Raw genomic sequence first — 12,604 nt, forward strand, 5'->3', positions numbered from 1 at the left:
CTTTAAACAGTCAACGGTAAACAGGGAATTACTGTTCAGGGTCAACAGGGAAGAATTTATAGATTTTCTTAGTAAGCAGATAAATGTATCGACAGGAATGACGTAATGATGATGATGATGACGTAATAAAGGAAATGACGTGATGGTGATTACGTAATGTTAGCGATGACATAATGATGATGTAATGGAGGTGACGTAAAGATGGTGATGACGTAATGAGGGTGATGACGTAATGAGGGTGATGACGTAATGATGGTGATGACGTAATGAAGGTGATGACGTAATGAAGGTGATGACATAATGAGGGTGATGACGTAATGAGGGTGATGATGTAATGATGGTGATGACGTAATGATGGAAAACGAGAACCAAAGAAAAACTTTATAATGGGAGACTGAAAGAAAAGAAAAGAGAAAAGAATTAAAAAATGGAAGTAGGATGACGAGAGAGAGAGAGAGAGAGAGAGAGAGAGAGAGAGAGAGAGATCGTGACCACTCATAAATATGTCTCACCCTTCCCCATTACCTCTCCCCAAACACCTCACCCTGACCATCTCTCCTTCCCTCCTCCATACCTCTATCCTTACTCTTCTTCTTCACTTCCAACCCTTCTATAAAGAGTTTTCATCGTCTCACCTCTTATATCTCTCCTTATTCCCCCCCTCACCTCTATTCCCCTTCCCCATCCCTATTCCCCCCTCTCCCCCTTCCCTCCCTATCCCCTATTCCCCTCCTCACCCTCTATTCCATCCATCTCCTCAATCCCTATTCCCCTCCCTTTTCCGTCCTTCCCTTTCTATGAATACCCACATGTTGACTCTCCTTCATCAACTCTCCCCTCCCTCTCCCTCACCCTCTCCCTCACCCTCTCCCTCACCCTCTCCCTCACCCTCAGTCCCTTCATTACCCTTATATGTCTTGGCACCGTGGCACACTGACCTCACTACTCACGAGACACCTCCTGTTCGAACCCCGGTCAGTGTGGAGATTTTACCAGGACTCATTATTCTGTGAACCAAGTTAAGATTATTATTTCTTGTTTAATCATGAATTTTGGTCAAGTATTTATTTTTATTATTATTATTATTATTATTATTATTATTATTATTATTATTATTATTATTGGTAGCATTATAATCATCATCATTATCAAATTAAAACTGGCGGCCGTCGAACTACTAATTAACACACACAGGTAACCATCACGCCTCACCTTTATATAATGAATTATACTTTTGAGTTGTATATACATCTATGGCTTGATGAAACTATATAAATTAAACTCTGGTTTTTATTTATAGGGCTTTTTGTTTTACGACGAAGCGTAACCCATTATTTTTGGGGGGTTTATTTATTAGTTTGTATAGAGTTTATTTTTAGGTATATATCCAACAGTGGCTGTATAGTTGTTAATAATAAATAATGGATTAACGGTGATGGTTAGTTGATGTAACGATAATAACGGTAATAACGGTAATAACGGTAATAACAGTAGTGATGACGATAACCAGTGATAATAATAATAATAATAATAATGGGAGACAGAGAGAGAGAGAGAGAGAAGAGAGAATAAAAGACAGAGAAGAGAAACTTTCTCCCTAAACTCCCCCAAATTTTTCCCAAGACAGTTTGTCGTCCCCAGAAGGAGGGAAACTTCATATTAATTACATATCTGGAACACTTAAGAACAGGATCCAGGAGTTTCATCCCCTTCCCTCTTATCCCTCCACCCTTTCCCCCTATCCACCCTTCCCCTATTCCCTTTACCCTTCTTTCACCCTTTATCCTTCCCTTCGCCCTTTACTCTTCACCTTCCCTTCGCCCTTCACCTTCCCTTTCCCCTTTACCGTCCTCCTTTTCCCTCTCCATTCGCTCACCCCTCTTTCTCCCCTCCAGTCACCCCCTCCACCGTTCCTCTCCCCCTTCATTCGCCCCTCCACCCTCCCTTTCCCCCTTCACCTCTTCCCTTCCACCCTTCCTCTCTTCCCTCCACTCTTCTCCCACCCCCTTCCCTCCCACCCTTCCCCTTCCCCACCACCACCCCTCCCCCACCCCACCTTGCCCCCACACCCCCACCCCTTGCCCCCACACCCTCAAGAAAGTTCCAAATTGGAGTCGATAGAGAAGGTTATTCAAGCATTCTTTTTATCTGCGTCACCATGTTGGTCTGTTGACACACACACACACACACACACACACACACACACACACACACACACCAACTCTTCATCTGGCGCTTAGAGAGAGAGAGAGAGAGAGAGAGAGATCACTTTCCCGGGTCCCAGTAGCTCTGTCAGCCACCCATCTCACTTTCTGGTATGGACTTGTTGCAGAAATGAAGTAAAGCTTCCAGTAGTTGTGGTAGTTGTGGTAGTTGTGGTGGTGATGGTGGTAGGGATGTTGATGGTTGTGGTGGTGGTAGTGATCCGGGATGGTGGTACTTGGGGATGATGGTGGTAGTAGTGGTGGTGGTGGTTGCGGCGGCGGTATATGTGTGCAAGTAGTATTAGTAGTGGTAGTAGTGCTGATAGTAGTGGTAGTGGTACTGATAGTGGTAGTAGTGCTGATAGTAGTGGTAGTAGTGCTGATAGTAGTGGTAGTAGTGCTGATAGTAGTGGTAGTAGTGCTGATAGTAGTGGTAGTAGTGCTGATAGTAGTGGTAGTAGTGCTGATAGTAGTGGTAGTAGCAACGAGGGTGTGGTTCACGGCCTGTTTGTTTATATTAATTATCTAATGTTTTGATTTACGGTGTTTCTTTACATCAGTGTTACATAGTTCTGGTTGTTAGAGGTATTGTGTATGAGCCGCATTTAGTTGTATAGGTTATAAGGCGTAAAATCTCCCATGTATTGTATTAAGATTAGTTGGCAACCGAGTCGTATTGTTGTGGTGGTGACGGTCGGGGCAGAGCGGCGTGAGCAACCGGACAACAGGAACTCCAGGCCGTACGTGGGGTGTTAGTTTCTATATGCCCGTCATTTGTGTCTAAAAGTCCCGTGATAACTGACAGGTAGTAACATTGATAGTAGTAGTAGTAGTAGTAATGCTGATATAACTAGTTAAAATGGATAAAGAACAAAATTACAAAGGCTTTTTGATCAATTTGTAATGGAGGGCATAACTCGATAATGGGTTTTATGTTGTTGCTAATGATAAGCTCAGACAAAAACAAGATTACTTTCATCTCTGACAATTTGCGCTCATTTTGCCCATAACCGAGATATCGGGAATTGAAAATGAGAAAACTAGCAGAAAACTCTAAAGCAGTGACGGGAAATGGCGGGATTTCACAGTTAAGCGTGGCATAGGGTGTGCTGCAGGCGAGTGGGAAGCTAGGGTCCCCCTGAGGAAAATTTTTAGAGTAAGAATTGACTTTTGTGATATGAAAACATATGTGCGCTGGGAGGCACCGCCCTCTAGGACCCCCGGCATATTGAGTATCTCTGTTCTGGGTCGTTTACGAGGGGAAACGTCATGAAAGTGTCTTAGAATTGTCTAAACTATTGATTGTAAAGAAAAAATGAGGAGGTTCGGTTGGTGGCAACAAATGCAAGAACAACTTTTCTAGTCCAAATTGTCATAGATGAAAGTCGTCTTGCTTTCATCTGAACTTTCGATTAACAACAATATAAAACCCAAATATCGAATTTTGTCCTCTACTATAAATTGGTCGAGTTTTTTTCTCCCTTCATAAAAAAAAAATCCTCCCAGTCTGCCCGCGCCGCTGTGTTCACTAAGGGAGAGGACAGTTCCCAGACAACCATTACAGTAGACTTCAGGAACCAAATTAACATACAGAGAATCTTTGCGAGTTCGGACCCATGATCGTTAACTTGTGATTTTACAGCGTTGTCGTGATCTTACCGGGGGTTGACCCTCAAAGGGTTGTATTAAGGGAAGGAGGGGGTGGATGGATTTGGGGGTGTGTGTGGGTAAAGGGTGGATGGTTTTAGGGGGGGGGAGGAGTTGCATGGGTGTCGAGTATATAAACACTTTCTTTTTCCCATAATAGAAATGTATAAATCGCCAGCTATTTATTTTAACCCTTTAAATTTATCTCAGCAGTTTATTTGCATCTGAAATTTATTTTATCGGCTGTTTAACCCTTTAACTCTACCACCTGTCTGTTTTAACCCTTTAAGTCTGCCACCTGTTTGTTTTAACCCTATAACTCTACCACCTGTCAATAATAACCGTTGACTCTATCACATGTGTGTTTTAACCCTTTAGCTCTATCACCTGTCTATTTTAACCCCTTTAGCTCTACCACCTGTCAATAATAACCCTCTCCCCTTCTCCCTCCACAGCTAACTCACTGCCCAGCGGCTTCCCTTACTTCCGCACGGAGCCCAAGACGAAGGCGGTGGAGATTGACCACACTGCCCTGCTGGTCTGTGACGCCCGGGGTAATCCAGACCCTAACATCACCTGGTATAAGGACCATCGACCCGTGGACCTGACCAACCCTCGCTACACCGTCCTCAGATCTGGTGAGTGTTCCATTACATATATGTTTTAGATATTCCATTAACCTTTATAGTTGAGATGTTCAGAGGGTGAAGGTGAGGAGGGGGCATCTCACTTCACGTGGTCTATGTATTTGGAAGATATCAGAAACGATTGGTGTTGTTTCTCGCTTCAGATGGTTTCAGTTATGGTGAGTGGTTGAATATATTTATAGTTCAGATGTTCAGTTACACGCTAGTTCAGATGTTTGATTATATTTACAGTTCAAATGTTCAAAGGAAGGGTGGGGCATTTCTCTTGGAAGTGACACACGTGTACATGGATTTCAGAAATTGACTCGCTTCAGTTGGCTTCAGTTCTGATGAGTGTGAATTATATACAGTATATAGTTCAGTTGTTCAATGAGGGTATACACTTCAGGGGGGAGGGAGGGATACAGGAGGAGGAGGAGGAAAAGGGGATACAAGGGGAGGGGCCAGGGGTATGCAGGAGAGGAGGAAAAGGGAGAAACAGGGGAGGGGGGGGGCCCAGATCTATCTGGCGATGTTAAAAGCGACTTGTAAAGTTAAAAGAGACATGTCGTCGTTTAGTTTATAGATCTATTATATGTTGGGAGTAATTTACTATCCCCCACCCCCACCACAAAAAACCCCCAGAAAATTGACTTTGATTCATTCATTTGATACATAGTCATTCATCAACTCCCGGAGATCTGTTCACAGTTCGAGTTGTGTCCCTCTATACATGACGTTTCCTCGTGTCAGGTTGAATCTAAGTAAAATTCAAAGGTTCAGGCCATTGATTTAGAGATTTCAAATTCGAGGAGGGAGATCACGTCAGAAATAGGACCGGAAACTACTGAAATTGGTAATTCCTACTACACGAATCCTCAGTTAGTTCTGGTAAGTGGACGTGGGCGTAGGTGTAGATGTAGGTGTGGGCGTAGGTGTAGACGTAGGTGTGGACGTGGGCGTAGGTGTGGATGTGAGCGTATGTGTAGATGTAGGTGTGGGCGTAGGTGTGGGTGTGGGCGTAGGTGTGACCGTAGGTGTAGATGAAACACTACCGGCGTAAAAAAGAAACAAACACGGTTCTCTTTGTTTTTTTGTGCGTGCGTGTGTGCGTGCGTGTGCGCGTGCGTGCGTGCGTGCGTGCGTGTGTGCAGGGTAATAATAATAATATTAATAATTAACGGTTTATTGAAAGAGCATAGCAGCCAGAAGGCTGAAAATATACAGTTACATAATTGGGGAATGGGTTTCTGTTTACAAATAATATACAGTAACATAAGTGATACAAATATGATATATATTAACTAGATGGGGAAAAGCTCAAACTACAGTTCATTTCAACATAGTGACAGTGCAAGGAGTAGTGTTTACTGGGAGTGAATACACTGGTTTATTACAAGTTATTGATAATTTTTACATTGGTTGGGACTGGGCTGTTCTATAGTGACTGTCTGTGCACGTATGGGCTGGATGCGGCTGTGTGTGTGTGTGTGTGTGTGTGTGTGTGTGTGTGTGTGTGTGTGTGTGTGTGTGTGTGTGTGTGTGTGTGTGTGTGTGTGTCAGGCTCACCCCAGGCTAGAGTTACAACACGCTCTTTCACCAGTATCCTGACCCGTGTTATGATGACTCTTCCCTCCTTCCTCCTCCCCACCCCTTGTCAAATCCCTCCCTTAATCCCCTCCCTCAATCCCTCCCTCCCTCCTTCCATCCCTTCCCAGCGGCTGTAAAAGAAGGAACAGGGGTGGGAGAGAGAAAGATGCGGGGGAAAAAGATCCAGCAGGTTAGGTTTGGAGCAGGAGAGGAAGGCGAGGAGGAGTAGTGAAGAGAAACAAGAGACCGTGGAAGAGGATAGACGAGGGTGGGGATGGAGAAAGGAAGGGATGGGAAAGAGAAGTGTGGAACAGTGGTAGAATTGGTCATGTGGGCGATAGAGAAGGATGGGATGGGTGGATTAACGGAAGAGAGCCCAGAGAGTATTTGGAACAGGAATGGGAAGGGGATGAAGGGAAGTGACTGTGTTGTTGGAGCGTGGGAAGACTACTGGGAGCGTGGGAAGACTACTGGGAGCGTGGGAGTGAATGGATTAGGGCATATAAGGAGTGTTTTGACCCGTGTGTATGGGGAGAATATTATGAATTTGGGAGCTTGGGAAGAATATTGGGACCGTGGGAAGAAAATTGGGACCGTGGGAATAATATTGGGACCGTGGGAATAATATTGGGACCGTGGGAAAAATATTGGGACCGTGGGAAAAATATTGGGACCGTGGGAAGAATATTGGGACCTTGGGAAGAATATTGGGACCGTGGGAAAAATATTGGGACCGTGGGAAGAAAATTGGGAGCTTGGGAATAATATTGGGGCCGTGGGAATAATATTGGGACCGTGGGAAGAAAATTAGGACCGTGGGAAGAACTTTGTGGGCGTGGGAACGAGTGTGTCTCTTGGCCCTGTGTTGTCTTGGGAGAGCCTCAGGGGTAGGATGAGTTAGGGTGAGAATATAGAACAGTCAGCAACAGTCAGCAACAGTGAGCAGAACCGGGTAACAGCAAATGGCTAGTGGGAGGTACAGTAGCAAGTAGTAATACCAGTAGCAGTAACAGCAGTAGGAGTCGAGCAGATGCAGTAGCACAGGTTATAACAGAGACACTCATAACCTCATCAACGACAGTAGTAAGCACAGCAGCCAGCCAGCCAGCCAGCCAGCCAGACAACCCTCAGGAGTAATGACATCCACAGCATCTCTGGCTTGATATCAGCATCATCACCACAACTACCATCACCAACACCAATTTCCTCACCAGCATCACCATCTTCCTAGTCACCATCACTATTACCAGAAGGGAAAACATGATAATCCAACCAGGGGCTAAAGGAGGAGAGAGGAGGAGGAGGAGGAGGAGGAGGAGGAGGAGGAGGAGGAGGAGGAGGAGGCACCTGACAGACGAGGATCCACACCACAATTCCACTAAAACCTCCCATATGGGTGTTGTGGGAGGCGACGGGTGTGAGTGTGAGCACCTCCTCACCACCGTCCCCTGAGGCCCGTGGACACCCGCCGCCTCACCTCTCCACCACACCCTTGTCCGTGCCACCACCACACCCTCGTCCGTGCCACCACCACAACCACACCCTCGTCCGTGCCACACTGCTCGCCCACTTGTAGTAGGTTTTTTATGGTGATATTCTACACTGTAATGAATGAACCAACACTACACTGACCCCTGATTGTTTTAGAGAGAGAGAGAGAGAGAGAGAGAGAGAGAGAGAGAGAGAGAGAGAGAGAGAGACTTAATCCTCCTACTGCGTCGTGTAACTCAATGAACGCACTTTTAAAGAGTTTGCGAACGCACTTAAAGGAGATTATGAACGCGTGTTTAAAGTGTTCTCGTCAACGCACCTGAACGCACTTACTGCCGCCAGAGCCCCGATTTATGTCCCAGTTATCGGGGCTGAATATTGGTTTACGAAGGAGAGCGAGGTGTTGGCCAGCCGATTCCCGATAAATTTCTTCCTTCATCCGACTGACTGACTGACTGACTTACTAACTGACTGAATAGACCGACTACCCGCCGACTTGACCGACCAACCGAGTTAATGATTATATATTTGCTATCGTCGAATATTAATTTAAGATTCTTAGTAATTTTAACCAATTTTCTGCCTTCGGTCGACCAACTACTGACTGACCGAGCGAGCGAGTCTTTGCTACGGTCGAGGATTCACAAAAGATTCGTAAATTATCTTTTTTTCTCATGATTGGAAATGTTACAGATTGGGTGTTGACAATGATTGGTGCAGTTTATTATTTCCTGATTGGAGATGATACCGGATCTAATATTGACAAAGATTCGTGTATTGATTGTAATTGTCCCTGACCTGGTATACATAAGAGATTGGACGTTCATTTTTTTTTAACCTGGTGATTGGATGACGATGTGCTGCTATGATTCGAATCCTTACCGTGGACAATACGAATCCTTGATTAGGATTATACGAAAAACATTGAACTTATGTAATTTGACAAAACATTTCGGTGGAGGGAACACACACACACACACACACATACACACACACACACACACCATCAATAACGCCCGCCTGTCATTAATAACGGCGTGACGAGGCTTGTTACCTGACTTTCAATATCTTTATCACCTGAATGGTCATCACTTAACACGGTGATCAATAGTCCCGTTGAAAAGCTGAATGTAATTGGCCGTAGGGGGACTGAAACCTCGTATTGTGTGTGGCTGGGTGGTGATAGAAGCCCGTATAACCGTGTTCTGAGTGACTGGGTGGTGATACGGAATTGAGTGACCGTATTCTGATTGGTTGAGTGGTGATACGAGCCGGTATGTCCGTATTCAGAATGGTTAGATGGTGATAGGAGACCGTATTCTGATTGGATGGGTGGTGATATGGGCTTTAGTGACCATATTCTGAGTGACTGGGTGTGAAATGGGCTGAGTAACCGTATTTTAAGTGACTGGATACTGTTAGAAGCCGTATGACTGAATTTATCTGTAATTTAACTGTTGTAAGATGTGGCTCGCATCACCCCTCACCACCCCTCCTCACCCCTCACCCCCTCCTCACCCCTCATAACCTCCCTCACCCCACACCCCTCACCCCCTCACCACCTCCTCACCCCTCACCACCCTCCCTCACCACCCTCCTCCCCTCACCACCCCTCCTCACCCCTCACCACCCCTCCTCATCCCTCATCTCACCCTCCCTCACCTCTCCCTCCTCACCCCTCACCACCCTCCTCACCCCTCCCACCCTCCTCACCCCTCCAGGCGCTCGTTACCTATGAAAACACCGTTGGCATCGAGCGTGTGTGTAATCAATATCCCGGAGGCTGACCGACCCCTCAATGGTCACGGGTAAATTCCAGGTAATAATTGTTACCTGAGCACCTACTGGCCCGTCGCTCCCTCCAGGTGAGAGAGATAGGTGGCTAGTTGAGGTTACCAAGAGAAAGGGAGAGAGACAAAGAGACGGAAAGAGAACAGAGTAGGTGTGTGTGTGTGTGTGTGTGTGTGTGTGTGTGTGAGGTTTGATGACGTCATAACTACTTCCTCCTGATTGTGACATAATAAAATGATATTGATTATCAGGATAGTGGTAGTTAAGAAGATAGTAATAATAGGGACTAGGGTACTGGTAGTTTGGATTGTGGTAGTTGGCGGCGTCGACTAATTAAGGTTAGCTGTAATTAAGGTAACAGCTCTGCTCGTTAACGTGTAATTAGGGAGGGAGAGTGAATGAAGAGGTGTCGGGGAGGTGAGAGTTGCATATTACTGGCAGAGAGAGAGAACACTCTCCTCCTTCATTTGCTTATTCATTCTTATACGTGACTTTGTCTCTCTCTCTCTCTCTCTCTCTCTCTCTCTCTCTCTCTCTCTCTCTCTCTCTCTCTTAGTAACCTTTACCATACCTCGTACCTCACCCTGGTCCCTCGTACCTCTACTGTGTACGTGTCCACCCGACCTACTGTGCGTGTCACCCAGCAGGTGTCCATCCGACGCGTGTCCTCCCCAACCTACGTGTCCACCCGACCTACGTGTCCTCCGGCCTGCGTTTCCACCCGGCACCGCGTACCACCACGACCTGCGTGTCCACCCGACCTGCGTATCCACCCGACCTGCGTGTCCACCCGACCTACGTGTCGTGTCACCCGACCTGCGTACATACCCGACCTGCGTATCCACCCGACCTACGTGTCCACCCGACCTGCGTGTCCACCCGACCTGCGTCCACCCGACCTGCGTGTCACCGTCCTACGTGTCACCACGGCCTACGTGTCCACCCGGCCTACGTGTCCCACCCGACCTACGGTGTCCAACACTCCAACACTGTCCCTGAAGTTTCAAAATAAATAACATGTGTAGCATAGTGATGAGGCCACACACGCACACACACACACACACACACACACCACACACACACACACACACACTACACACACACACTACACACACACACACTACACACACACACACACACACACACACACACACACACACACAATCACACTGTATTTCCTCCTTTTCAAAATTCTTAAAATTTCTAGTAAAAAGTTATAGAATGAGATTTTCTTGGTGGTTGCTAGTCTTGTTGTGATTGTGTGTTCGTATGTGGGGAGTGTTTGTGTTTGTGTTCAATGGAAGTAATGGTGTTGTGTGTGGAGAGGTTTGTGTGTGTGTGTAGTGTTTGTCAGGAGAGTAATGGTGTTTGTTTGTGGAAGGTGTGTGTGTGTGCACAATGGTGTTGTGGGAAGTGTGTTTGTGGAGAGGGGTTTGTATGATTGTGTAGATTGTATGTGTGTTTGTGGGATTGTTTTGTGTGTGGGGGGGGGCAGGAGGTTGTGCGTGTGTATGTGGGAGGGGTGTGTGTGTTTGCATTGTGGGTGGTTTTGTTTGTGTAGGGAGGGGTGTTTATGACGGGGGGAGGAAAAGTGAAGTGAAGAGGGGTAGGGAATAGGAGGGAGTGAAGGAGGAGGAGGGGGTGAAGAGGGGGAGGAGGAGGGGAGTGAGATTAGTGGCTGGGGGTGAATTTACTGTTGTTATTTGTAGATTTTTCCCTTGGCTATTTTTATGACGGAAATTCTCTCTCTTTCTCATCTCTCTCTTTCTTTCTCTCTCTCTCTCTTTCTTTCTTTCTTTTTCTTTCTTTCTTTCTTTCTTTCTTTCTTTCTTTCTTTTCTTTCTTTCTTTCTTTCTTTCTTTCTTTCTTTCTTTCTTTCTTTCTTTCTTTCTTTCTTTCTTTCTTTCTTTCTTTCTTCTTTTCTTTCTTTTTCTTTCTTTCTTTCTTTCTTAACAACAACAACAGCTTTCTGCTGCTGCTCTTTCTTTCTTTCTTTCTTTCTTTCTTTCTTTCTTTTCTTTTCTTTCTTTCTTTCTTTCTTTCTTTCTTTCTTTCTTTCTTTTCTTTTCTTTCTTTCTTTCTTTCTTTCTTTCTTTCTTTCTTTCTTTCTTTCTTTCTTTCTTTCTTTCTTTCTTTCTTTTTTCTTTTTTTCTTTCTTTCTTTCTTTCTTTCTTTCTTTCTTTCTTTCTTTCTTTCTTTCTTTCTTTCTTTCTTTCTTTCTTTCTTTCTTTCTTTCTTTCTTTCTTTTCTTTCTTTTCTTTCTTTCTTTCTTTCTTTCTTTCTTTCTTTCTTTCTTTCTTTTGCTCTTTCTTTCTTTCTTTCTTTCTTTCTTTCTTTCTTTCTTTCTTTCTTTTGCTTTCTTTCTTTCTTTCTTTCTTTCTTTTCTTTCTTTCTTTCTTTCTTTCTTTCTTTCTTTCTTTCTTTCTTTCTTTCTTTCTTTCTTTCTTTCTTTCCTTTCTTTCCTTCCATCTTCTTCTTTCTTTCCTTCTTCCTTCCTTCCTTCCTTCCTTCCTTCCTTCCTTCCTTCCTTCCTTCCTTCCTTCCTTCCTTCCTTCCTTCCTTCTTTCTTCTTTTCTTTCTTCCTTCTTTCTTCTTCCTTCTTTCTTCTTTCTTCCTTTCTTTCCTTCCTTTTTTCTTTCTTTCTTTCTTTTTCTTTCTTTCTTTCTTTCTTTCTTTCTTTCTTTCTTTCTTTCTTTCTTTCTTTCTTTCTTTCTTTCTTTCTTTCTTTCTTTCTTTCTTTCTTTCTTTCTTTCTTTCTTTCTTTCTTTTCTTTCTTTCTTTTTCTTTCTTTCTTTCTTTCTTTCTTTCTTTCTTTCTTTCTTTCTTTCTTTCTTTCTTTCTTTCTTTCTTTCTTTCTTTCTTTCTTTTCTTTCTTTCTTTCCTTTTTTTCTTTTCTTTCTTTCTTTTCTTTCTTTCTTTCTTTCTTTCTTTCCTTTTCTTTCTTTCTTTCTTTCTTTCTTTCTTTCTTTCTTTTTCTTTCTTTGCCTTCCTTCTTTCCTTCCTTCCTTCCTTCCTTCCTTCCTTTCCTTTCCTTTCCTTTCCTTCCTTTCCTTTTCCTTCCTTCCCTTCCTTTCCTTCCTTCCTTCCTTCCTTCCTTCCTTCCTTCCTTCCTTCTTCTTCCTTCCTTCTCTCTCTCTCTCTCTCTCACAAACATTTCTCCCATTATTATTATTATTATTATTATTATTATATTTCATAAGACAAAAGATAATTATGACGGAAAGGAAAACAATATTGACCAATGACGTCATATTC

The 12,604-nt window shown here is 44.2% G+C and overlaps 1 protein-coding gene across 1 annotated transcript in view; it reads left to right on the forward strand.

Annotated features, from left to right (window-relative positions):
• The window catches only part of LOC121867020 (tyrosine-protein phosphatase Lar-like), a gene marked incomplete at its 3' end in the record, with an annotated part of 225,917 nt that overhangs the window by 14,300 nt on the left and 199,013 nt on the right, over nucleotides 1-12,604 (forward strand). Inside the window, 1 exon segment of the mRNA XM_042366766.1 lies at nucleotides 4,307-4,489. Within this exon segment, the coding sequence (XP_042222700.1) occupies nucleotides 4,307-4,489 (183 nt within the window).

Source organism: Homarus americanus, unplaced genomic scaffold, assembly GCF_018991925.1.
Source record: "Homarus americanus isolate GMGI-L3 unplaced genomic scaffold, GMGI_Hamer_2.0 scaffold56586, whole genome shotgun sequence".
Classification (NCBI taxonomy): domain Eukaryota; kingdom Metazoa; phylum Arthropoda; class Malacostraca; order Decapoda; family Nephropidae; genus Homarus; species Homarus americanus.